The sequence below is a fragment of the Salvelinus namaycush genome, chromosome 28, assembly GCF_016432855.1.
Source record: "Salvelinus namaycush isolate Seneca chromosome 28, SaNama_1.0, whole genome shotgun sequence".
Classification (NCBI taxonomy): domain Eukaryota; kingdom Metazoa; phylum Chordata; class Actinopteri; order Salmoniformes; family Salmonidae; genus Salvelinus; species Salvelinus namaycush.
The window spans coordinates 24838263-24863608 of NC_052334.1; the positions used below are offsets into that span (position 1 = coordinate 24838263).

Below are 25346 nucleotides of genomic sequence, written 5' to 3' on the forward strand. Positions count from 1 at the left end.
AGGTTTTTGGTGTGTGTGTGTGTCAGGGCTCAGCTGACCCACTGTATGGCTGACCTGTCCCTCCCTGTGCTGGTCCTGGATGGACTGAGCCTGTTCCTCCTCCTGGGACAGGTAAGGTAACACACCAGACAGACAGAAATCCCTCTCTGACAGGCGCAATCCAAGTCCATATACACTCACTTCATTCCTTCATGAGAAATAAAACCATTGCGAAGTGCTTTTAACATGAAAATAAACTATTCGACCTGTCATGCTGCCATGGCACTGTACAATTAAAAGAAGAAAGGGAGATTTTGATGTGTTTGTCTACTAGTTGTAATGATGTGCATGTGAATGCATGTATCTGTATGTAGCAGTGCTCTCTGATGCAGTAATTCATTACAGTAGTGCCTATGCCGGGGTCGGTTGGGTGCCACTGATAAGGCAGAGCAGAGCCAGGCAGTCCCCAGGGCACTGCCAACCCCCTGCCTCCCCCTGCCTTCCCTGGGGGGCACCCAGACACACTTGGCTTTACACACACACAGACACACAAGCATGAACGTGAGCAAACACACTCGCAAACATACGTGGGTCATTCCATTGAAATTCCATGTAAATGTCAGCAAAGTTTTCTGAAATACAGCACAAATAAATACATACTTTTATTTCCACTTTATGTTTTCAATTTACATATGTGTTTAGATTACCACTAGGGGATAGTGTTTTGTCGTTATTTTATAAAACCATTTACAACTGTCCTCTGTGCTGTAATGGTGATGTGCGGCAGAGTGGTAGGCTCCGTCACACAGTGACACATTCTGTCATCCAGACCCAGCATTAGGAAAGCAATCATGCTGTGGGCTACAGAACATGTTAGCTGTGATAGTGTGTCTGTCTACGGGCGGAGTGACGTTATCTCTCCTGTACCTAGATACATTTGGGAGGGAATTGCACTGCATGTACTGTATTTTCATGTACTTATTAGGAGATTGCATTAGGAGAAGCATTTCAAGGTCCTGCAGTGGCCTAGCCAGTCTCCAGATCTCAACCCCATAGAAAATCTTTGGATGGAGTTGAAAGTCCGTGTTGCCCAGCAACAGCCCCAAAACATCACTGCTCTAGAGGAGATCTGCATGGAGGAATGGGCCAAAATACCAGCAACAGTGTGTGAAAACCTTGTGAAGACTTACAGAAAACGTTTGACCTCTGTCATTGCCAACAAAGGGTATATAACAAAGTATTGAGAGACTTTTGTTATTGACCAAATACTTATTTTCCACCATAATTTGCAAATAAATTCATTAAAAATCCTACAATGTGATTTTCTGGATTTCTTTTTCTCATTTTGTCTGTCATAGTTGAAATGTACCTATGATGAAAATTACAGGCCTCTCTCATCTTTTTAAGTGGGAGAACTTGCACAATTGGTGGCTGACTAAATACTTTTTTGCCCCACTGTACGTTTCACCCGATATGGATGAAATTACCCTAAAATGAAAGCTGACAGTCTGCACATTAATCTCAGTCATTGTATCATTTCAAATCCAAAGTTCTGGAGTACAGAGGTAAAACAAAACAAAAATGTGTTACTGTCCCAATAATTACGCAAGGCACTGTATATGGTATTTCTGTCTATATACAGTAACTATGTGTAAGGTCAGTGGTCTTACGGTGATAAATGCCTGTCTGTTCCCTTCAGGATGCAGGGTGTTGTTCCCTGGCTTCTGACGGCCATGCTGCTACTCTACTCCCTGTTCTTCACCTGGATAGCCAACCTGGACACCAGCAGACCCCTACTGCTGGTAGTGGTGAGCGATGGGGCTTAGTTAGGGCAGGGAGATGACTGGATGGGCCTGAGTTGGGCTGCCACAGTCTCCTCTGCCCCAGGTAAAGGCTGTGTTGTGTTTAGTCTCTCTGCAGGTGGAGCGGTTCTGGCTTCAGAGTGATGCTGTGGTGTGTGTGCTGGCTGGGCTGGGCCTGAGTTGGACACACACAGGCCTGGAGAGGAGGCTAGGCCATGGGGGTCTGTGGAGGGCCGGAGGCTGGCTCTTCACTATAGGTCTCCTGGTACACATGGTGCGCTCCAACCATCGGTAAACATCATATCCAGTGAAATCAACTGACTTTGGCTTGATGGCACCATCCTGTGTGTGGTGTTATAACACTGTAGTGTCTTTACCTGCACCAACTGATTTCAGGATGACCGACAAACTGGAAAATAAATGTTCTCTTGTAGCTAAAGCTCGTGTCAAACGCAATAATATTTATTTTTGTGGGAAATAACGATCTCAGGCGACATTGAAATGACTTAAACTAAATCAAAACTGTGTAGAAATGATAATGACCTACATTTATAGTCTCCTCACTCTGTCCAGCTCACTAACAGTCATCAAACGGAAGCTTGACAGTCAGGGAGCATCGAACAATTTTAAAGCGATGGATAGAGGACAATTATTTTGCAGATTTAGACAGCAAGGAAATATAATCCATTTTAAGTGCTGTCCTCTGGACCTCGATGGAGACAGTTTGCCCCTCGGGCTGCATTCTGAGTTTGATACCCTTGGGTCACACACAAAACATCTTGAGAATTTTACTGACAAAAATCTCTGCACTTGTTTCACCTGAGCTAACCCAATAATTTTCTCTGTACTTCAAACTGGGGCCCTGCACTCCACATGCCAGGTATTTTATTCTCCCGTCTCTCCTCATCCCATGGTAGGGGCTAAAGAGAGGCACGGTTAGCACATAGATTCCACTGTGAGTGCTGAGTGTGAGATGTTAGCCGTGAGAGGTAGCAGATTACACCAGTGTGGTGCTGCGCTCTGCCAGGCAGACTGAGGGAGAATCACACAGCTGCTTTGATCAGGGGGAGGGCATACGCTGTTAGACCCATCGCACCTGTCTACCCACGATTAGATAGACAGAGCTGGGGTGGGTGCACTGACAACTTACCACACAGGCACTTGAAAGCATACATACAGTACACACACACACACACACGGAGACCATCCTCAGTAGTGGAGATGGACAAACATAACTCCACTCAAAAAAAATGTACACAGACACACAGTTGTAAGAGAATATATAACTCCTGTTGACTTGTAGAGGTTTGTGTTGCATCCCTCCCAGGGAGTGTGATCAGAGCAGTAACAGTGTGGTGGAGCAGTTTGAGCGGGAGCTTCTGGTCTCTGTCCCTCCAGACTCTATCATCCTGACCCGGGGAGACCTCCCAGGGAACTCCCTGCGCTACTGCCAGGGTCTCTGGCCTGACGTACGCCTCGTTGACCAGGAGGTTACTACTTTGCCACTTAATGTAATTTGCATTGGTTGTAAGTCCAGGTCTGGACTTCCATTCATTCAGCGTTATGATAACAGCATTGTAAACAGGCCATACATGATAGACAGTAGAAGGTCCTAGTAAGGCTCCTGTTTGTTGACCTCTCTGCTCCTCCAGATGATGACATACAGCTGGTACGTGGCCAAGCTGGGCCAGCATCACCCTGGGGTTCACTTCCCAGGGCGCTGGTGGGACCCGGTCCACACTGAGGAGAAAGACACCTTCAGTCTGGAGCAGTTCCTCTCTCACAACACACAGTGAGTCACTGGGAGAGAAGGGAGGGAGAGAATACCATAGAGATACATACAGTGTCTTTCTTTATTGAGAATGTATGGACTGACTGAATGGACGGGTGAGAAATGGAGAGAGTGAATGAAGAGGACAACAATGGACTGGGTAGAAAGTGAGTGTACCCGATGTGAAATGGCTAGTTAGTTAGCGGGTTGTGCGCTAATAGCATTTCAATTGGTGACGTCACTCGCTCTGAGACCTTGAAGTAGTTTTTCCCCTTGCTCTGCAAGGGCCGCGGCTTTTGTGGAGCGATGTGTAACGATGCTTCAAGGGTGACTGTTGTCTATGTGTGCAGAGGGTCCCTGGTTCGAGCCCAGGTAGGGGCAGGGAGAGGGACGGAAGCTATACTGTTACATGAGGAATGGTGAGATTGTTGGAGAGCACTGAGTGGTTGAAACAATAAGGAGGAGTGCATGGAGGAGATGAAACATAAAACCTACAGCATTAAGGACTATAACACCAGGCTACTGCCCCGTGAGGAGTCTCACTACTTCATCCATGTCTGTGAAAGACTGCAGAGAAAGACTGAACAGATATATACAGTGTATTTATGTTTTATCCATCTGACTATAGTACCCGAAGGATACAGAGAACAAATGTGTTGGACAGGACTCCTGTAAATCCCCAGCCCACCAGGGGGCAGTGCTTGCTTGGCCAACAGCGGGGCAACACTGACCAGTGGGATCAACCCTCTGGGCACAGCACTGGAGAGGAGAGTGGATCAGTAGGAATGGGAGAGAGCTGAATGGTGTGTGTGTGTGTGCGTGCTTGTTGGGTATGAGGTGGATGCACATGTGCTTCCCATGTATGCCTATTCAGTTCTATCAGAAGTCACCTGGGGTGAGTGTGAGTAGTGTTTGAGGGGAGATAGATAGCTGAGGGTAGTTCCCTTTAGGGGCTCCGACACTGTGGTTCTGCTCTGTCCACCTCAGCAGCATGGTCACGGTGCCTGCCTGGTTGTTTGTGTGTCTGCAGGGGGGCTGTGCTGGCCTGCATCGGGCTGCCTGACCGGGACCCCAGCTGGGAGAGGAGCTTTTCTCACTGGCTCCTGGGTGTGTGTGACCACCTGGTGCCTGCCCAGGAGCCCTTCCACCCGGAGGAGTGGACCCGCCACACCCTCCACATCTGGACCGAGCCACACAACAGGTACACAGTATACTACACGTACAGCCCAGAGGGCCCTCTGGAGGGGTGGGGGTCCTGCTCAGCAGGAGAAGCCTACAGTTCATGGGGAGTCTATGGTGTTCTGCTAGCTGCCATGGAAATGGTCATACTGTATGCCATAGCATGACGAACATGCTAGGCCTGTTAGTTAGGAATCCTGTGATCATACATTTCTATAGCAGAGTAAGAATCTTCTGTTCAGTGATACTCTTTGGTGTTGACTATTTCTTCTCTGTGGTCTTTCACAATACTGGCAGAGACTTAACGGATGTTCCTACAGCAAGGTTTCCTCTGTTCTCCGTGCTCTGATCCAGCAGCTCTTTTTGCGTTATACCAAAGCAAGACATTAGGCCTCCAGCCATTTGAAATGAGGCTAAAGATGAAACATAATTAGTTTCTTATTGCGTTTTGTCAATAAGTGTGTCAAAAGTGGAATTAGGCAAAGCTCCATTTTCTGTTGCTGTTGCCAGCAGCCCCTCATTCACTGCGATAATCATGGCTGAATACTGTGACATTATTTCCTCTGCCCTCACTACAAGCATGTCCGTCGATGCCCACAAGCCAAATATTAGCTCGGAACCCTCCTAAAATATTATTTTGAAGAAGAGGTCAAGTGTTTATACGCAACAACATGAAAAAGGATATGTGGTTCCTTCCATGTCTAATGTGCTGGTACTGTTGCTCTACAGTACTGTACTGTATATCCACATTGGGCTTGTGAAAACCTAAACCGGCACACTTTGAACAATGTGTATTAACATCCATAATGATACAGAATGAATATGATTGTGTGGAAGGAATGATGCATAAGAAAAGCCCCGGAGGGGTTGAGATAAAGAGCTGTGTTTGTGTCTTGTTCCATTTACCACCCAGGGTCCTGGGTGAGGGGGTCTAACGAGAAGATGTGGCAGGCCAGGTAAAGTAAACATTGAAGACACTGACTCTCTTTTCTCTTGCAGTCACTGTATATATGTATAGTTTACAGATAGATACTCTCTGACAGGTCACCCTAGTCTGCTAGCTAAAACATCTACGTAACCCACTCTGGTGTGGTAGAGCACCATCTATTCTACATGAAATGCTGTTGTGTAGCTAGCATCTACATAAATCACTCTATTCTTCTAGTGCATCTCTGCGGATAAATCTCCACGGTTCATCCATCCAGAACTTAGCTCTGAGCCTTTGATATGTTCTCTTTGTTTCAGGATGAAGACGGCTTTCTTTCTGTTTGACCTGGCTGAGAGGATCCAGGGAGAGGAGAAAACTCGCCTGTTTGAGCTCTCCTACACAGAGAGTCAGTCCTCCCATAGCAAACAACTAGGAGTATGAGCATTAACCATAATCACATAGCTTAGAAGTACAGTATATGGTCAAGATTTGTACAGTGGTGCTTGTTATGGTCATTGTATACAAGTTGTGTTCTTTGTGATTGACAGCTGTGTAAGGAAATTGTGGAGAGACGCACGGGCTACCCTCCCAACCGGGATAAGAACCTGGCCCTGGCCAGCGAGAGGCTCCTGCAGCATCCAGCACTTCAGCCTGTACCTGGACAAGGAGCCCACGGACTCCCAGGCCCCCGTGGTGGTGTTGTCCAGACAAACAGGACCCTGACTGCACCTCATACTGCGGGAATGTTTTCCACTGGGGACGTTACATGACTTTTGCAACCTTGTCTGAACCCAATCAAGCTGTTCATCTCTCCCACACACACACTCTTTTATTTACTATTTCCCTGTCTCTCTCTATATCTCTTTCTCTGCCTCTCTCGTGGATTTTAACGTTGTGATTATGTGGCCTCCTGCTTTAGTTCTTTAGTTCTCCCATTAGGACGGTCAGGCTGAGATTGAGGGAAACCCAATTTGTGCGCAGAAATTGAGGATTAGAGCAGGCTCTTAATCTAGGACAGACTTGTGCCGTGCCACGCTGTCCTCTGGACTCTTAGCATGACCCCGGCTCCAAATCACCACCGCTGCCCACCGACTATCCATCCGGCTGAGATGGTCCTTTAAAAAACAAATGGATTCAAGGAGCTTTTTTTCTCCTTTTGACAGCAGAGCTATAATCCCTCACGGATTTAAATGAGCCAGGGACGCATTTAGAGGTGTGTGTGTGCTCCTCCTGTGATACACAGACACGAGGACAGAAACACACCACACACACACACACACACTGAACAGTGGAGCGCTTTCATCTCCACAGAGACATTCCGTCGCGCAGACATTGAGAGTCACAACTACGCTAACACAGACACTCAGCGACGTTGCACACAGACATGCAAGGGTCCTCAGCAGGGACTCGTTCCTCTGTTCTCAGAGACCTTCTACCTCGCTCACCTTACACATTCTGACTGTGAACATGCTATTTTTTTCTGCTGTCCACAGATTAAAATACTCTAATAAAGATTCATTTTTCCACTTAAAATGTTCTCAGAGCTTTACTTTTTTTTCTACTGTGTTTATTCTTTCTATGAGACATTTTATTTCTGGTGTAAGTATTTACTGATGTATACAAATATGACAAATTAGTATTAAAAGGAGATGCAAAAAAATATATGAATCTATAGTACAATGTACAATGTACAGCTGTTTCATATATTTTGTGTTTTTCGCTCTGTCACCTTACTTTATAATTTGTCTTTTCTCGTGTCCTCTCTTCTGTGTGAATCTCCCTCTGTCTCCCTCTCCTGTCTCCCTCGCTCTCTCTCATCCCTCTCTTACGTCCCTCTCTCCCACTGTCTCCCTCCCGCCCCCTGTCTCTGAGAGTCAGTTGCCCACCCCAAATCAGCAAGCTGCCGAAGGATTGTAAGAACCCATGGAATCGCCGTGACCACGGATGCAGGCAGGCAGCCACGGCAACGCTGGAATGTGGGGCGTCTGAGGAGATAAGAGCTGTGAGCCCAGCCAGGGAGAGAGGGAGAGGGAAGGGATGGAGGGGGAAAGAGACAGAGAGAGGGTGAGAGAGAGGCAAGCCTGTGAATGGGAGACAGAGAGACAACACTATAAACAGCCGGAGAAAGAGAATAGCGACAGAGCAGAAAAGAGAGGGAGGGGGGGGGGGGGGACATGGAGACACACACTGGAGATGGGAAGCCAGCCTTATTCCTCTTTGCATTTCATTTACATCCCTGGCCGTATCGACCAATCGGATTGGGAGCAAAGCCCAGGGCTTAGGAGCGAAATAAAAGACAAAATGCCTTTGCTGCTCTCATCCCTCCCTGATAATACCCCTTCTGTTTTTCTTTTCTCTTTTTCTCCATCTATAAGTAGATACTGTCCGAAATGCCAGCGGAAAAGCGACACCTCCGCTTGCTGTGCATCTCAGATAGACCGAACGGGAGTAGGGGATGAAAAGACAGCTTTAGAGGCTGGCCCTACTCCTCTCTGGCTGGATGGAGAAGGTTGGGGTAGGGGGTGGAATAGGCATAATGTACTGAGCTGGCCACAGATTTTGCATCATCTTACACTCTGGAAAAACTTCCCTGCAGATCAGTTTCCTAAGCAGGGAAACCTGTTTCAAGGGAGTTTACTCTACGCCACCCATTTCTGTGATCATGGCCAATGGCTGCGACTGAACTTGACATATTTTTAGCACAGGATTGTTCTTGTTATCCATCCATACTTGTAGGTTTGTCTAATGCAGCGGCTGGTGATGGTTGGTTTTGCACCGTAGGTCTTATAGATGGGCTCTCGAGTGGCACAGCGGTCTAAGGCACTGCAGTCCATGGTTCGAATCCAGGCTGTATCACATCCGGCCGTGATTGGGATTCCAGGTTTGGTCGGGGTAGGCCGTCATTGTAAATAAGAATTTCTTCTTAACTGACTTGCCTAGTTAAATAAAGGTTAAAAAAAGACAAAATATAGATGACAGTGTGGAGTGTCCCCATAGTAGTGCTGGGGCTCCAGAGTGCCTCAGCACCGGCAGACTGGCTGGGATATCCAAGGGGTTTCCAATGGTTGTTTTCTAGTGTATATGCGCAACAAGCCAAAAGTCTAATAGAACATGTATGGGACCAAAGCGTTCCTTTGTGTTATGCGCTATAGGTTATTTTCCTCTTGGAGAATGACTTTGTTGACATGTTGTAACGTGTGAATTGGCATGCTTGCAGGTTGAGTTTGTTATTGCCTTTAATGCGTGTGTGTCTCAGTGTGTGACAGCCATTGTTTAAGACCCTGCAGGTACCGTGTGTTTGTGGGTTTATAGAGAGTCTGTTTGTACAGGTGCTAGCAGCTCTCTTCATTGTCTTTACTCTATATGTCTTTATGTTGGTTTGTTTGTCTCCTGTTGTGCAGAAAGTCTAAATGTGTATTCTCCGCCTGTAAGTGTCCCTGTCTGTTTTTAAATGGACTAAGTCATTGTGTTGATGAGAACTTTGTCCAGGTCTTTGTGTAGGAATACTAGGTTTATAGTGCTGTCATAGGACCTTGTTTTGTTGCTGCTGCTGAGCTTATTGAAAGTGCTTGTTGTTGAACAGATGAGTATCCTTCACAACAGGGACCTACAACAAAGCATGTAGACAGTGTGAGGAAGGGCGTGTTACCTGCCTCCACCAGACGCCTGGGGGTGACGGTCACCTCACGACCCCCTACCACACATCCACAGCATCCTCATCGTCTCTTTAATAAAGCCCTCAACAATAGGGACAGATATGGGAGGGATTAGGGATCAGGGGGTTGGGGGATTTGGCCATCTACGTTTTCAGGATCTATCTTGAACCCTTGCTAATATCTGTCCCCAGCCCCTACATACCTCCAATGGGTTGCCTGGCCCTAGCCTGGGAGATGCCTGGCCCTGCCTGGCTGTGTTGCTCCTTTAGCAGGACATGGAGGGCTGGTGGTGCCTGGCTGATAGGAAAGGAGCCATGTTCCTCTGTCCAGGTTGGAGAGGTAGTTGAGGGATAAGGGCTTTACCCAGGCACACAGGTGCATGAAGGACCACATGCACTATGGAGACAGTTTTAACGCTGTCTCCATAGTACACCTCCGCCCTACATCTCGACTGACAGCTTTGTGTCTGTGTTTTTTCAATATGTATTTTAGTATTACGGTATAGTAAATATGAAATAACCTCTTGGAGTTATACTTGGCTAACTGAATTTTATCCTAAGTTCCCATTGTTATCTTGTGTACATACATTTGTTTATTTGATACAGCACCACTGCACTTTCGTATATCAAAGACAGCAGTGCAGAGCATAATTGAAAATGGCTACTGTGGAGAAAGGTCTCTCTCCGCATTACTACGGAAAGGCAGAAAAAGCCCCTTTCTCCGCTCCCTTCTTAGACCTATTTAAATAATTGAGGAGTAAACTGACAAATTAAGCACCTTTATGGACGCCCCTGGACCCTCTCAGGGGTCTCCCCGTTTCCCCTATACAACAGAGCGCCACTGGCCATGAGATAATATCTCTGTTTGCTTTGAGAGGGGCTGAGGGAGGGGGGTTGGCCAGAACGAGAAGCAGGCCACACTTCCTCCCCCAGGTTCTAATTTTGTGCGACATTAAAGAGCTCGGCCTCCATTTAGGACACAGAGGCTTTTTCATAATTTGCCGCGTCTCAGCTCGCTTGGGGTGCCTCTCTTTCTCTATCTCTCTCTCTCTTCAGTCTCACTCCGTATCTGAATGAGAGGCCTGGGGATGAAGAGTGATTCACACCCTTGGTTTCTGTCGGCTGACTATGTTCCTGCATAAGGCAGTTGGTAGTAGGTGAGGATACAGTAAAAGTATAAAACAATCTCTGTTTAGACCTGAATTACCTGTTAAAACATGTTTCATGTCAGGAGTACATCACTACAGGTGTGTATCATTTACAACTCATAGTAATTAAATATGAAAAGAGTAAAACAACGTGACCCTATTAGAAATCAGCTCACATTGTTCCTAAACACACGTCTTTTGCCTGGTAAAGTTTATTTTGTATATGTTTTGCTCGACACCACCACTCATTCATGCACAGCACCAGCATGCGTAAGCATTTATTCACGTGATTGGTCACATCATTCACTGTCTCATTGGTGCATTTCACAGCTGACATACAGACAAGCTAATCTAAAATCACCCAATTTACAAATGGAAATTCCACTATGCAATTGAGCTAATAGAGGGACTTGAATGGGGTAATAAGATGTGGCGTAATACTGTGTAAAAAGCCTGTAATGTTGTGTTGGTGTTTGAGACTGCGTGACTGGGTGTTTGACTGTGTACAGTGATTAACGAGGCCTGCGGGGCTGACGGCGGCTCCGTGGCTGGGAAAGGGTGCTCCTCTCTGGGCTAGCAGACATGCCTGTCTACCCCTAGTGGTGGAGCCCTCGGTACCGGGACCAGAGGTGCAGGAGTGAAAATACTCCCTGTGCTCTCAGTTCTTTCTTTCTCACTCACTCACTCTGTTTCTCTCTCTCTCTCTTCCTCTCTCTCTCAATGCTGCTGCAGTGCTTGCAGATGTGCACAAACAAGGGAGGATTAAAGCAAAACGAATCTAAACAGACAAATGGAATTAGAGTGATGGGTGTCGGTGGGCTGGTTTTGGAGTGATAAACATGATGGTGTGTGTGTGTGTGTGTGTGTGTGTGTGTGTGTGTGTGTGTGTGTGTGTGTGTGTGTGTGTGTGTGTGTGTGTGTGTGTGTGCCAGTGTCTAGGGGATTATATCTGGTTAGGTGTGTATGGCTTTGTGACTGCTTCTGGGTGTCTTTGTGTATTTGCCTCTCCGTCTGTTTTTGTAATTAGGTGTGTATATATTTACTCAGTCTTTACTGTGTATGTGACAAATGTGTTACGACAACTTGCCTCTCAAATATCAGTCTGTGTCCTCTGCTTGTGACGATGTGTATGTCTCTCCTCTTCCTGTCGGCGTTTGTTGGGATCATATTTTATTTTTGTTTATCACATTACGTCTGTGTACAGCTGTTAATCCCAGACAGACAGGACTGGTTTAGTCTACTGGATATACCCTGTGTGTACAAAACTTTAAGAACACCTGTTCTTTCCATGACATAGACCGACCAGGTGAATCCAGGCGAAAGCTATGATCCCTTATTGATGTCACTTGTTAAATCCACTTCAATTAGTGTAGATGAAGGGGAGGAGACAGGTTAAAGAAGGATTTTTAAGCCTTGAGACAATTGAGACGTGTGTGTGTGTGTGTGTGCCATTCAGAGGGTAAATGGGCAAGACAAAAAGATTTAAGTGCCTTTGAATGGGGTATGGTAGTAGGTGCCAAGCGCAGCAGTTTGTGTGTCAAGAACTAAAACGCTACCGGGTTTTTCACACTCAACAGTTTCCCTTGTGTATCAAGAATGGTTCAACGCCCAAAAGACATGCAGCAAACTTGACACAACTGTGGGAAGCATTGGAGTGAACATGGGCCAGCATCCCTATGGAATGCTTTTGACACCTTGTAGAATCCAAGCCCCGATGAATTGAGGCTGTTCTGAGGGCAAAAGGGGGTGCAACTCAATATTAGGAAGGTGTTCCTAATGTTTTGCACACTCAGTGTATGATGTGTGTAGGCTAAGATGAAGTTTCCTGTGTCAATTAAAATATGAACATTTCCCACAGTGTACAATATCAATTGTAATGTCTCTTATGTGTTCTTGTCAATGTCCAGCAGTTGAAGACTTCTTGCTTTTCTCTGGTTTCTACAGCAGGCTATGTGTGTGCTGAGGAGTAGGAGAGGAATGAATAGGGACCAATGGGGGGTTCTGATCAGCAGCCTGGGGCTCCCCTGCCGAGGAGCTCTGGGATTAGGGCTAAACCCTGCCCTGCCAGATGGGCACCAGCACCACATCAATCCCACCCACTACCACCACCAACCTTAGACCTCAGGGCCAGGCTGAGCCCTGCTCCCCCTGGCCTGCACTGGGCTCTGTGGACCGGACAATAGGGAGATGGAACCCCTTCGGGAGCTCAGAGGGTATGGTTCTCCTCAACACATGCAGGTAATGTTAATAATAAATGATTAAATCATATTTCAAATATGTATTTTCCCCCAATAACTGTTTCCTTAAGCCCTGGAACTGTCCTACACTGCTAGCTTACAATACTCCTACTGTACTTGCAAATAACTTTGGAAGGAAATCTGTTAAGTTTGTGTGCGTGAGTGTGTTGTTTGAACATTCTGGCTAAGGTGTGTATGTCGAGTGCCCTCTGCACCTGCTTGAAAGTAGCAAAAAAAATAATGTATTATTAAACTGGTGTTAAATCAGACTAATTGGAAGTAATATTAAGGTACAATAGGAAATATTAATTATTAACTAATATTATTAGTCATCCCTGACAAGCAGACAGCTCTAAAATATCTACATTGTAGTATTTCCCTACCTGGATCAGTTATCCACAGCCTCTCCAGCAGCATCACTTACAAAATATTCTCTGAATTACTAGAAAGCAAATTACATGAAAGAAGTGTACAGACAAATAAAAGATTACAGGCTGTGAACATGTTCAGTCTAATGCCTTTTCAACAAGCAATGCACCACACAATGCCTTTCTCTCCCCAAGCTAAATGTGGATTTCTCCCTAAATACTATCCCCTGCTGGTCAGCCATGTTCTCCTCCAGGAGCTGTGAGCAGTGAATCAGCAGCACCTAGGTAATGACAGTGCTCCATGCCACTGCCCTGTCTCCTTAACTGGTATTAGTTAGGCTTTGGAGTTCAAGTGGCTACAGGGTTTAGATGCAGATTTTCAAAAAGGGAAGAAAGAGAGTCTGGCTGTTGTTCTTGAAAAGCTGTGTTTATCCAGGATTAGAGACAGCAACATGTTAATAATTGTTTCTCACAGAACTGCAAAGAAGTACTTTCCTGTAATCCCCTAATCAGGCATTACACCTCTGAGCGAAGCCACAACGCAGGCGCATGCTGGCTGTGACGCAGCACACCCACACTGTATAAAACACCACATCACACCCACACTGTATAAAACACCACATCACACCCACACTGTATAAAACACCACATCACACCCACACTGTATAAAACACCACATCACACCCACACTGTATAAAACACCACATCACACCCACACTGTATAAAACACCACATCACACCCACACTGTATAAAACACCACATTACACCCACACTGTATAAAACACCACATCACACTGTATAAAACACCACATCACACCCACACTGTATAAAACACCACATCACACCCACACTGTATAAAACACCACATCACACCCACACTGTATAAAACACCACATCACACCCACACTGTATAAAACACCACATCACACCCACACTGTATAAAACACCACATCACACCCACACTGTATAAAACACCACATCACACCCACACTGTATAAAACACCACATCACACCCACACTGTATAAAACACCACATCACACCCACACTGTATAAAACACCACATCACACCCACACTGTATAAAACACCACAGCACACCCACACTGTATAAAACACCACATCACACCCACACTGTATAAAACACCACATCACACCCACACTGTATAAAACACCACAACACACCCACACTGTATAAAACACCACATCACACCCACACTGTATAAAACACCACAACACACCCACACTGTATAAAACACCACATCACACCCACACTGTATAAAACACCACAACACACCCACACTGTATAAAACACCACAACACACCCACACTGTATAAAACACCACATCACACCCACACTGTATAAAACACCACATCACACCCACACTGTATAAAACACCACATCACACCCACACTGTATAAAACACCACATCACACCCACACTGTATAAAACACCACATCACACCCACGCTGTATAAAACACCACATCACACCCACGCTGTATAAAACACCACATCACACCCGCGCTGTATAAAACACCACATCACACCCGCGCTGTATAAAACACCACATCACACCCGCGCTGTATAAAACACCACATCACACCCGCGCTGTATAAAACACCACATCACACCCGCGCTGTATAAAACACCACATCACACCCGCGCTGTATAAAACACCACATCACACCCGCGCTGTATAAAACACCACATCACACCCGCGCTGTATAAAACACCACATCACACCCGCGCTGTATAAAACACCACATCACACCCGCGCTGTATAAAACACCACATCACACCCACGCTGTATAAAACACCACAACACACCCACACTGTATAAAACACCACAACACACCCACACTGTATAAAACACCACATCACACCCACACTGTATAAAACACCACATCACACCCACACTGTATAAAACACCACATCACACCCACACTGTATAAAACACCACAACACACCCACACTGTATAAAACACCACATCACACCCACACTGTATAAAACACCACCTTTTCTCTAACCCATCACATCCACAGAAAACTAGAAGTTGCCATGGAAGCCAAGAAGGGGAGTTGTGTGTGTGTGTGTGTGTGTGTGTGTGTGTGTGTGTGTGTGTGTGTGTGTGTGTGTGTGTGTGTGTGTGTGTGTGTGTGTGTGTGTGTGTGTGTGTGTGTGTGTGTGTGTGTGTGTGTGTGTGTGTGTGTGTGTGTGTGTGTGTGTGTGTGTGTGTGTCACCCATTAATTTCTAATGACTGGTCATTTTTGACCGGGAACACCACAGATGTACACAAGTTAAATAAAACACCCAAAATGTAATGAAAATCATCAAAATGTGTTTTGTGTGTTCAGATGCCCTGTGTGGACAAAGTCATGGAACCTTATGACAATCAGATTAAATTAACTACATTTTTCAGAGAGAAAATGTGTAAATTGGTCCAATTCGACTGGAACACAGCAGGAGGGTTAAACAGTACAACATGTGAATGTCATCTTTAGTACAATATACTGAGAATAGGATTTTGTGCATCTTGATGGGTGTGGTGAAAGTGATAGACTTACTGAGTACTCATTCCATCGCCCTGCTGCCACGCTATTGGTCACAGGAGTAAGACATGGGTGTTAGACAAGTGTTATTGCCTCATAGTGCAGGACATCCCGTAGACATGCTGACATGAAGAGGCCAGAGCGGGGTGGTCTGTCTGTAGACTGGCTGTTCTGACAGCCCAGCTCCTGGTCGTCAGAGGGTGGTCTACAGTAAGTAACCACAGAGGTCAGGCCCTCTGCTCTGGGACTGGAGATTATTGCTCTGATTGACTGACACTTGATAGTTCGGTCCTTAACAAATCAAATCAAATGTTATTTGTCACATGCGCCGAGTAGACCTTACAGTGAAATGCTTACTTACAAGTCCTTAACCAACAATGCTTTAAGAAGTTTAAAAAAAAAAAATGTAGAAAACAGAAAATTACAGTAACCATTAATTAAACAGCAGAAGTAAAATAACAAGCGAGGCTATATAAAGGAGGTACCAATACAGAGTCAATGTGCAGGGACACCTTTTAGTCGAGGTAATTGAGGTAATATGTACATGTAGGTAGAGTTAGAGTGACTATGCATAGATTATAAACAGAGAGTAGCAGCAGCGTAAAAGAGGAGTCTGGGTAGCCCTTTGATTAGCTGTTCAGGAGTCTAATGGCTTGGGGGTAGAAGCTGTTAAGAAGCCATTTGGACCTCGACTTGGAGCTCCGGTACTGCTTACCGTGCGGTAGCAGAGAGAACAGTCTATGACTAGGGTGGCTGGAGTCTTTGATAATTTTTAGAGCCTTCCTCTGACACCGCTTGGTAAAGAGGTCCTGGATGGCAGGAAGCTTGGCCCCAGTGATGTGCTGGGCCATACGCACTACCCTCTGTAGTACCTTGCGGTCGGAGGCCGAGCAGTTGCCATACCAGGCATTGATGCAACCAGTCAGGATGCTCTCGAGGGTGCAGCTGTATAACCTTTTGAGGATCTGAGGACCCATGCCAAATTCTCCTGAGGGGGAATAGGCTTTGTCGTGCCCTCTTCACAACTGCCTTAGTGTGTTTGGACCATGATAGTTTGTTGGTGATGTGGACACCAAGGAACTTGAAGCTCTCAACCTGTTCCACTACAGCCCCGTCGATGAGAATGGGGGCGTGCTCGGTCCTCCTTTTCCTGTAGTCCACAATCCTCTCCTTTGTCTTGATCACGTTGAGGGAGAGGTTGTTGTCCTGGCACCACACAGCCAGGTCTCTGACCTCCTCCCTATAGGCTGTCTCATCGTTGTTGGTGATCAGATGTACCAATGTTGTGTCATCGGCAAACTTGATGATGGTGTTGGAGTCGTGCCTGGCCATGCAGTCATGAGTAAACAGGGAGTACGAGAGGGGACTGAGCACTCACCCATGAGGGGCCCCTGTTTTGAGGATCAGCGTGGCGGATGGGTTGTTCCCTTCCGTTACCACCTGGGGGCGGCCCGTCAGGAAGTCCAGGATCCAGTTGCAGAGGGAGGTGTTTAGTCCCAGGGTCCTTAGCATAGTGATGAGCTTTGAGGGCACTATGGTGTTGAACGCTGAGCTGTAGTCAATGATTAGCATTCTCACATATGTGTTCCTTATGTCCAGGTGTGAAAGGGCAGTGTTGAGTACAAAAGAGATAGCATCATCTGTGAATCTGTTAGGGCGGTATGCAAAATGGAGTCGGTCTAGGGTTTCTGGGAAAATAGTGGATTAGCTAACACAACGTGCCATTGGAACACAGGAGTGATGGTTGCTGATAATGGGCCTCTGTACGCCTATGTAGATATTCCAATAAAAATCAGATGTTTCCAGCTACAATAGTCATTTACAACATTAACAATGTCTACACTGTATTTCTGATCAAGTTGATGTTATTTTAATGGACAAAAAATGTGCTTTTCTTTCAAAAACAAGGACATTTCTAAGTGACCCCAAACTTATGAACGGTAATGTATATAGACATGGAACACTGGTCACTTCTTAATAATGTTTACATACTGTTTTACCCATTTCATATGTGTATATACTGTATTCTAGTGAAGGCCATCCTATTCAACTATTGCTGTACATGTACTGTTCTATCCTACGTATTCTTCAGATATACTAAACTCAGCAAAAAAGGAAACGTCCTCTCACTGTCAACTGCATTTATTTTCAGCAAACTTAACATGTGTAAATATGTGTATGAACATAACAAGATTCAACAACTGAGACATAAACTAAACAAGTTCCACAGACATGTGACTAACAGAAATTGAATAATGTGTCCCTGAACAAAGGGAGGGTCAAAATCAAAAGTAACAGTCAGTATCTGGTGTGGCCGCCAGCTGCATTAAATACTGCAGTGCATCTCCTCCTCATGGACTGCACCAAATTTGCCAGTTCTTGCTGTGAGATGTTACCCCACTCTTCCACCAAGGCATCTGCAAGTTCCCGGACATTTCTGGGGGGAATGGGCCTAGCCCTCACCCTCCGATCCAACAGGTCCCAGACTTGCTCAATGGGATTGAGATCAGGGCTCTTCCTTGGCCATGGCAGACCACTGACATTCCTGTCTTGCAGGAAATCACACACAGAATGAGCAGTATGGCTGGTGGCATTGTCATGCTGGAGGGTCATGTCAGGATGATCCTGCAGGAAGGGTACCACATGAGGGAGGAGGATGTCTTCCCTGTAACGCACAGCGTTGAGATTGCCTGCAATGACAACAAGCTCAGTCCGATGATGCTGTGACACACCGCCCCAGACCATGACGGACCCTCCACCTCCAAATCGATCCCGCTCCAGAGTACAGGCCTCGGTGTAACGCTCATTCCTTCGACGATAAACGCAAATCCGACCATCACCCCTGGTGAGACAAAACCGCTACTCGCCAGTGAAGAGCACTTTTTGCCAGTCCTGTCTGGTCCAGCAACGGTGGGTTTGGGCCCATAGGTGACGTTGTTGCCGGTGTTGTCTGGTGAGGACCTGCCTTACAACAGGCCTACAAGCCCTCAGTCCAGCCTCTCTCAGCCTATTGCGGACAGTCTGAGCACTGATGGAGGGACTGTGTGTTCCTGGTGTAACTCGGGCAGTTGTTGTTGCCATCCTGTACCGATCCTGTGCAGGTGTTGTTACACATGGTTTGCCACTGCGAGGACGATCAGCTGTCCGTCCTGTCTCCCTGTAGCGCTGTCTTAGGCGTCTCACAGTACGGACATTGCAATTGAATGCCATGGCCACATCTGCAGTCCTCATGATTCCTTGCAGCATGCCTAAGGCACATTCACGCAGATGAGCAGGGATCCTGGGCATCTTTCTTTTGGTGTTTTTCAGAGTCAGTAGAAAGGCCTCTTTAGTGTCCTAAGTTTTCATAACTGTTACCTTAATTGCCTACCATCTGTAAGCTGTTAGTGTCTTAACGACAGTTCCACAGTTGCGTGTTCATTAATTGTTTATGGTTCATTGACCAAGCATGGGAAACAGTGTGTAAACACTTTACAATGAAGATCTGTGAAGTTATTTGGATTTTTACGAATTATCTTTGAAAGACAGGATTCTGAAAAAGGGACGTTTCTTTTTTTGCTGAGTTTACTTATTCTATACACATACTGTCCATAATGTCTATACATCCCATCCCATCATATATATATTAATTCTGGACTGCGACATTGCTCATCCTAATATTTCAATATTTCTTAATTCCATTAGTTTATTTTTTGTCTTGTGTGTATTGTTTGAATTGTCAGATATTACTGCACTGTTGGAGCTAGGAACACAAGCATTTCGTTACACCCGCAATAACATCTGCTAAACATGTGTATGCGACAAAAGCATTTTATTTTATCATATTTGAAACAAAATGCTAATTTTACACCTCTTATAAGAGGTGATGGGGTTACCAAAAACACCTTCCTCAGTATGTCTATTCCCCTCTGTGTTGGGAGGCATAGGGTCAGCCCCGGCTAGCAAACGAGATTTCCACAACTACAACACCTCTTTCGCCATCTGGCTCGGTCCCTTCGTCGACGCGGCGCCCCGCCGTACCACCACGACTGGTCCGCAGACGTAATTCCATCAGCTGTGCCTTCAACCGGCCTTTTCCGGACGACGGAGCAGACGCTTCTACTTACCACGGACTGCTAACTTTAAACACTGTGTCTCCTGCGTGCTAGCGTAGTAACGACTACCTACAGGCTTCCCTGTTTCATCTATTGCTGTTCACTGGACCCTATGATCACTTGGCTACATAGCTGATGCCTGCTGGACTGCTCATTTATCACGGTACTCCACTTTGTTTATCTGTCGGCCCTAGCCCCGAACTCAGGCCCTGTATGTAGTTAACCGACCCTCTCTGCCCATTCATCGCCATTTTACCTGTTGTTGACTTAGCTGATTAGCTGTTGTTGTCTTACCTGTTGTTGACTTAGCTAGCTCTCCCAATCAACACCTGTGATTGCTTTATGCCTCGCTTTATGTCTCTCTCAAATGTCAATATGCCTTGTATACTGTTGTTTAGGATAATTATCATTGTTTTAGTTTACTGCGGAGCCCCTAGTCCCACCTTACCCAGTATAACCAGCATGTCCAGAGATGCAACCTCTCCTATCATCACTCAGTGCCTGGGCTTACCTCCACTGTACCCGCACCCCACCATACCCCTGTCTGCACATTATGCCCTAAATCTATTCTACCACGCCCAGAAATCTGCTCCTTTTATTCTCTGTCCCCAACGCACTAGACGACCAGTTTTGCTAGCCTTTAGCCGTACCCTCATCCTACTCCTCCTCTGTTCATCGGGTGATGTGGAGGCTAACCCAGGCCCTGCATGTCCCCAGGCACTCTCATTTGTTGACTTCTGTAATCGAAAAAGCCTTGGTTTCATGCATGTTAACATCAGAAGCCTCCTCCCTAAGTTTGTTTTGCTCACTGCTTTAGCACACTCCGCCAACCCTGATGTCCTTGCCGTGTCTGAATCCTGGCTTAGGAAGGCCACCAAAAATGCGGAGATTTCCATACCCAACTACAACATTTTCCATCAAGATAGAACTGCCAAAGGGGGAGAAGTTGCAATCTACTGCAGAGATAGCATGCAAAGTTCTGTCATACTTGCCAGGTCTATTCCCAAACAGTTCGAGCTTCTAATTTAAAAAATGTATCTATCCAGAAATAAGTCTCTCACTGTTGCCGCCTGTTATAGACCCCCTCAGCTCCCAGCTGTGCCCTGGACACCATATGTGAATTGATTGCCCCCCCCCCATCTATCTTCAGAGTTTGTTCTGTTAGGTGACCTAAACTGGGATATGCTTAACACACCAGCAGTCAAACAATCTAAGCTAGATGCCCTCAATCTCACTCAAATTATCAAGGAAACCACCAGGTACAACCCTAAATCCGTAAACATGGGCATCCTCATAGATATTATCCTGACCAACTTGCCCTCCAAATACACCTCTGCTGTTTTCAATCAGGAGCTCAGCGATCACTGCCTCATTGCCTGCATCCGCTATGGGTCCGCGGTCAAACCACCACTCATCACTGTCAAAAGCTCCCTAAAACACTTCTGCGAGCAGGCCTTTCTAATCGACCTGGCCCAGGTATCCTGGAAGGATATTGACCTCATCCCATCAGTCGAGGATGTCTGGTCGTTCTTTAAAAGTAATTTCCTTACCATCTTAAATAAGCATGCCCCTTTCAAAAAATTTAGAACTAAGAACAGATATAGCCCTTGGTTCACTCCAGACCTGACTGCCCTTGACCAGCACAAAAACATCCTGTGGCGGACTGCAATAGCATCGAATAGTCCCCGCGATATGCAACTGTTCAGGGAAGTCAGGAACCAATACACACAGTCAGTCAGGAAAGCAAAGGCTAGCTTTTTCAAACAGATATTTGCATCCTTTAGCTCTAACTCCAAAAAGTTTTGGGACACTGTAAAGTCCATGGAGAACAAGAGCACCTCCTCCCAGCTGCCCACTGCACTGAGGCTAGGCGACACGGTCACCACCGATAAATCCATGATAATCGAAAATTTCAATAAGCATTTATCTACGGCTGGCCAAGCTTTCCTCCTAGCTACCCAAACCCCGGCCAACAGTTCCGCACCCCTCGCAGCTACTTGCCCGAGCCTCCCCAGCTTCTCCTTCACCCAAATCCAGATCGCAGATGTTCTGAAAGAGCTGCAAAACCTGGACCCGTACAAATCAGCTGGGCTAGACAATCTGGACCCTCTCTTTCTAAAATTATCCGCCGCCATTGTTGCAACCCCTATTACCAGTCTGTTCAACCTCTCTTTCGTTTCGTCCGAGATCCCTAAAGATTGGAAAGCTGCCGCGGTTATCCCCCTCTTCAAATTGGGTGACACTCTAGACCCAAACTGTTACAGACCTATATCCATCCTGCCCTGCCTTTCTAAAGTCTTTGAAAGCCACGTTAATAAACAGATCACTGACCATTTCGAATCCCACCGTACCTTCTCCGCTGTGCAATCCGGTTTCCGAGCTGGTCACGGGTGCACCTCAGCCACGCTCAAGGTACTAAATGATATCATAACCGCCATCGATAAAAGACAGTACTGTGCAGCCGTCTTCATCGACCTGGCCAAGGCTTTCGACTCTGTCAATCACCGTATTCTTATCGGCAGACTCAATAGCCTTGGTTTCTCAAATGACTGCCTCGCCTGGTTCACCAACTACTTCGCAGACAGAGTTCAGTGTGTCAAATCGGAGGGCCTGTTGTTCGGACCTCTGGCAGTCACAGGGTTCAATTCTCGGGCTGACTCTTTTCTCTGTATATATCAATGATGTCGCTCTTGCTGCGGGTGATTCCCTGATCCACCTCTACGCAGACGACACCATTCTGTATACATCTGGCCCTTCTTTGGACACTGTGCTAACAAACCTCCAAACGAGCTTCAATGCCATACAACACTCCTTCTGTGGCCTCCAGCTGCTCTTAAACGCTAGTAAAACCAAATGCATGCTTTTCAACCGTTCGCTGCGCACACCCGCCCGCCCGACTAGCATCACTACTCTGGACGGTTCTGACCTAGAATACGTGGACAACTACAAATACCTAGGTGTCTGGCTAGACTGTAAACTCTCCTTCCAGACTCATATCAAACATCTCCAATCCAAAATCAAATCTAGAATCGGCTTTCTATTTCGCAATAAAGCCTCCTTCACTCACGCCACCAAACTTACCCTAGTAAAACTGACTATCCTACCGATCCTCGACTTCGGCGATGTCATCTACAAAATAGCTTCCAATACTCTACTCAGCAAATTGGATGCAGTCTATCACAGTGCCATCCGTTTTGTTACCAAAGCGCCTTATACCACCCACCACTGCGACCTGTATGCTCTAGTCGGCTGGCCCTCGCTACATATTCGTCGTCAGACGCACTGGCTCCAGGTCATCTATAAGTCTATGCTAGGTAAAGCTCCGCCTTATCTCAGCTCACTGGTCATGATAACAACACCCACCCGTAGCACGCGCTCCAGCAGGTATATCTCACTGGTCATCCCCAAAGCCAACACCTCCAACACCCCAAAAAAAAAAAAAAAAAAAAAAACACCTCCGCCTTTCCTTCAAGTTCTCTGCTGCCAGTGACTGGAACGAATTGCAAAAATCGCTGAAGCTGGAGACTTACATTTCCCTCACTAACTTTAAACATCAGCTATCTGAGCAGCTAACCGATCGCTGCAGCTGTACATAGTCCATCTGTAAATAGCCCACCCAATCTACCTACCTCATCCCCATATTGTTTTTATTTACTTTGCTGCTCTTTTGCACACCAGTATCACTATTTTACACACCATCATCTGCTCATCATCATCTGCTCATCTATCACTCCAGTGTTAATCTGCTAAATTGTAATTACTTTGCTACTATGGCCTATCTATTGCCTTACCTCCTCATGCCATTTGCACACACTGTATATAGACTTTCTTTTTTTCTATTGTGTTATTGACTGTACGCTTGTTTATTCCATGTGTAACTCTGTGTTGTTGTTTGTGTTGCACTGCTTTGCTTTATCTTGGCCAGGTCGCAGTTGTAAATGAGAACTTGTTCTCAACTGGGAGAATGAGAGGGCCAAGGCCCATCTCAGTGGGCAGGGTGCAGGGCCTCACACTCCTGGCTGGGACCAGGTCAGACAGAGATGGCAGGTTAGGAATAACAATTATAACAGTTATTCCACATAGCTATAATATACAGTAAAATGTGTTGGACCAAAGGCAGTGGTTGGTAAAATGAATTATTTACTTCGCTGGGAGAGTATCTTTTTTGGGATGTATAAAGGACATCCTTTAGATTATGTCTGTATTGAATGTATAGCTCTGTGCATTTCATTACATAGGATGCAATGAGGGGTGATGGCTATTGTTCAGGATATTTAGCATGCGCAGGTTAACAGTTTGGTCACATTAACATATCTGTCAATAGTGGCAAATGTTTGTTTCTGTGTTCTGTTTTACATGTTTTGTTTAAGTTCTTGTTTATAAAAAGGCTTTTCATGAAACATGCGTGCAATACAATAGGCCTGCGCTGTTTCAATTGTTCCAACCACACTCATCCTCCCATCTATTGTTTCCTTATTTCACTCTGCTTTTCCCCCTCCTTTTGGTTTCCATTTTGTTTGTGTTCCCCTGGCCTCCCTCTCTCCCTCTCTCCTTGCAGGGACTGGCCGGAAAGTGTGATGAAGGGATTGGCAGGGATTAACCTGGGAAATGTAATTAGTGGAGCTGTCGTCCCTGCCCTTAACATTTCAATCTCCCTCTCTCTCCCTGCCTGCCTGGCTGGCTGGGGCTTGGCCTATGGCGGCCAGGCGCCGTTGGATGGGGCTGGAGGGGCAGGCGGTCAGAGGCAGGACACACGTTTCACAAACAGATTAGTCCCCCAGCCCTGAGTGTCTCTGATGGAGGAACGTGATGGAGAGATACAAGTGTTGTTTTTCCTGTTGTAGAGGATGGGTGGTTGACTGACTGTGTGCCTGGACTCTCAGTGACCAGTGGCCTGGCCACACCCATCCCCGGGGAGGGGGGGGGGGTGTTGTTGAACTTGGAGAGGAGGGGGAGTGGGTGTAGACAGTGTGAGCTTGGGCTAATCGCCACTCAATCCAAAGCCGGCACTGTTGCATTGTAATCCTGATGCTAAACTCCTCATTAACCCATCTGGGACCCCCATCCCAGTCCCACCCCTACAACACAAACACACACTCACCAGGGCTGTGGTGGTTGTGTGCTAGAAGTGTGCCTGGCTGTCCACAGAGCACCTGTTGGGAGGCTGTCCAGACAGATCATATTAAAGACCTGCTGGAGGAATGTCCCCAACTCCCCCAGCCCCTCAGGAACTACCTCCCCACCCCTCTACCAGCCCTGCCCCCTGACCTACTGGTCACTGATGATCCCCTGTTAATAGTCCACACACGTCTGACTCTGGGGACCGGTCCATCTGAACCCCTATGGGACCGCTGATAATTCAAGTCAAATATGATGCCTCTGCTTGTTTAAGTGTGCCAAAGTGTTTCATTCAGTCAGGGTGGGCAGAGTCCTAACCTTGACACAATATCAATGTCACACCATGTTTATAGGATAATCAATTTACTTTGAAGGAGTTCCCCCTGTCATTATACAAATATTTGACAGAGATAAAGAAAAAGGGAATGAATTTAGTGTATCCAAGTAAGTATGATGGACTCCTATTTGGTTGAGTATTGGGGGTGTACTAGATCGATTTGATGGAGTGTTAGGGTAT

The 25346-nt window shown here is 46.3% G+C and overlaps 1 protein-coding gene across 1 annotated transcript in view; it reads left to right on the forward strand.

Annotated features, from left to right (window-relative positions):
* The window catches only part of tmem260 (transmembrane protein 260), a 36138-nt gene extending 11072 nt beyond the window's left edge, over positions 1-25066 (forward strand). Inside the window, exons 6-14 of the mRNA XM_038967319.1 lie at positions 27-116; positions 1679-1787; positions 1900-2072; positions 3109-3271; positions 3434-3573; positions 4583-4753; positions 5977-6094; positions 6208-6312; positions 24860-25066. Coding sequence (XP_038823247.1) covers positions 27-116; positions 1679-1787; positions 1900-2072; positions 3109-3271; positions 3434-3573; positions 4583-4753; positions 5977-6094; positions 6208-6312; positions 24860-25066 — 1276 coding nt within the window. The remainder of the gene's footprint in view (positions 1-26; positions 117-1678; positions 1788-1899; positions 2073-3108; positions 3272-3433; positions 3574-4582; positions 4754-5976; positions 6095-6207; positions 6313-24859) is intronic.
* Positions 25067-25346: the final 280 nt, after the last annotated feature.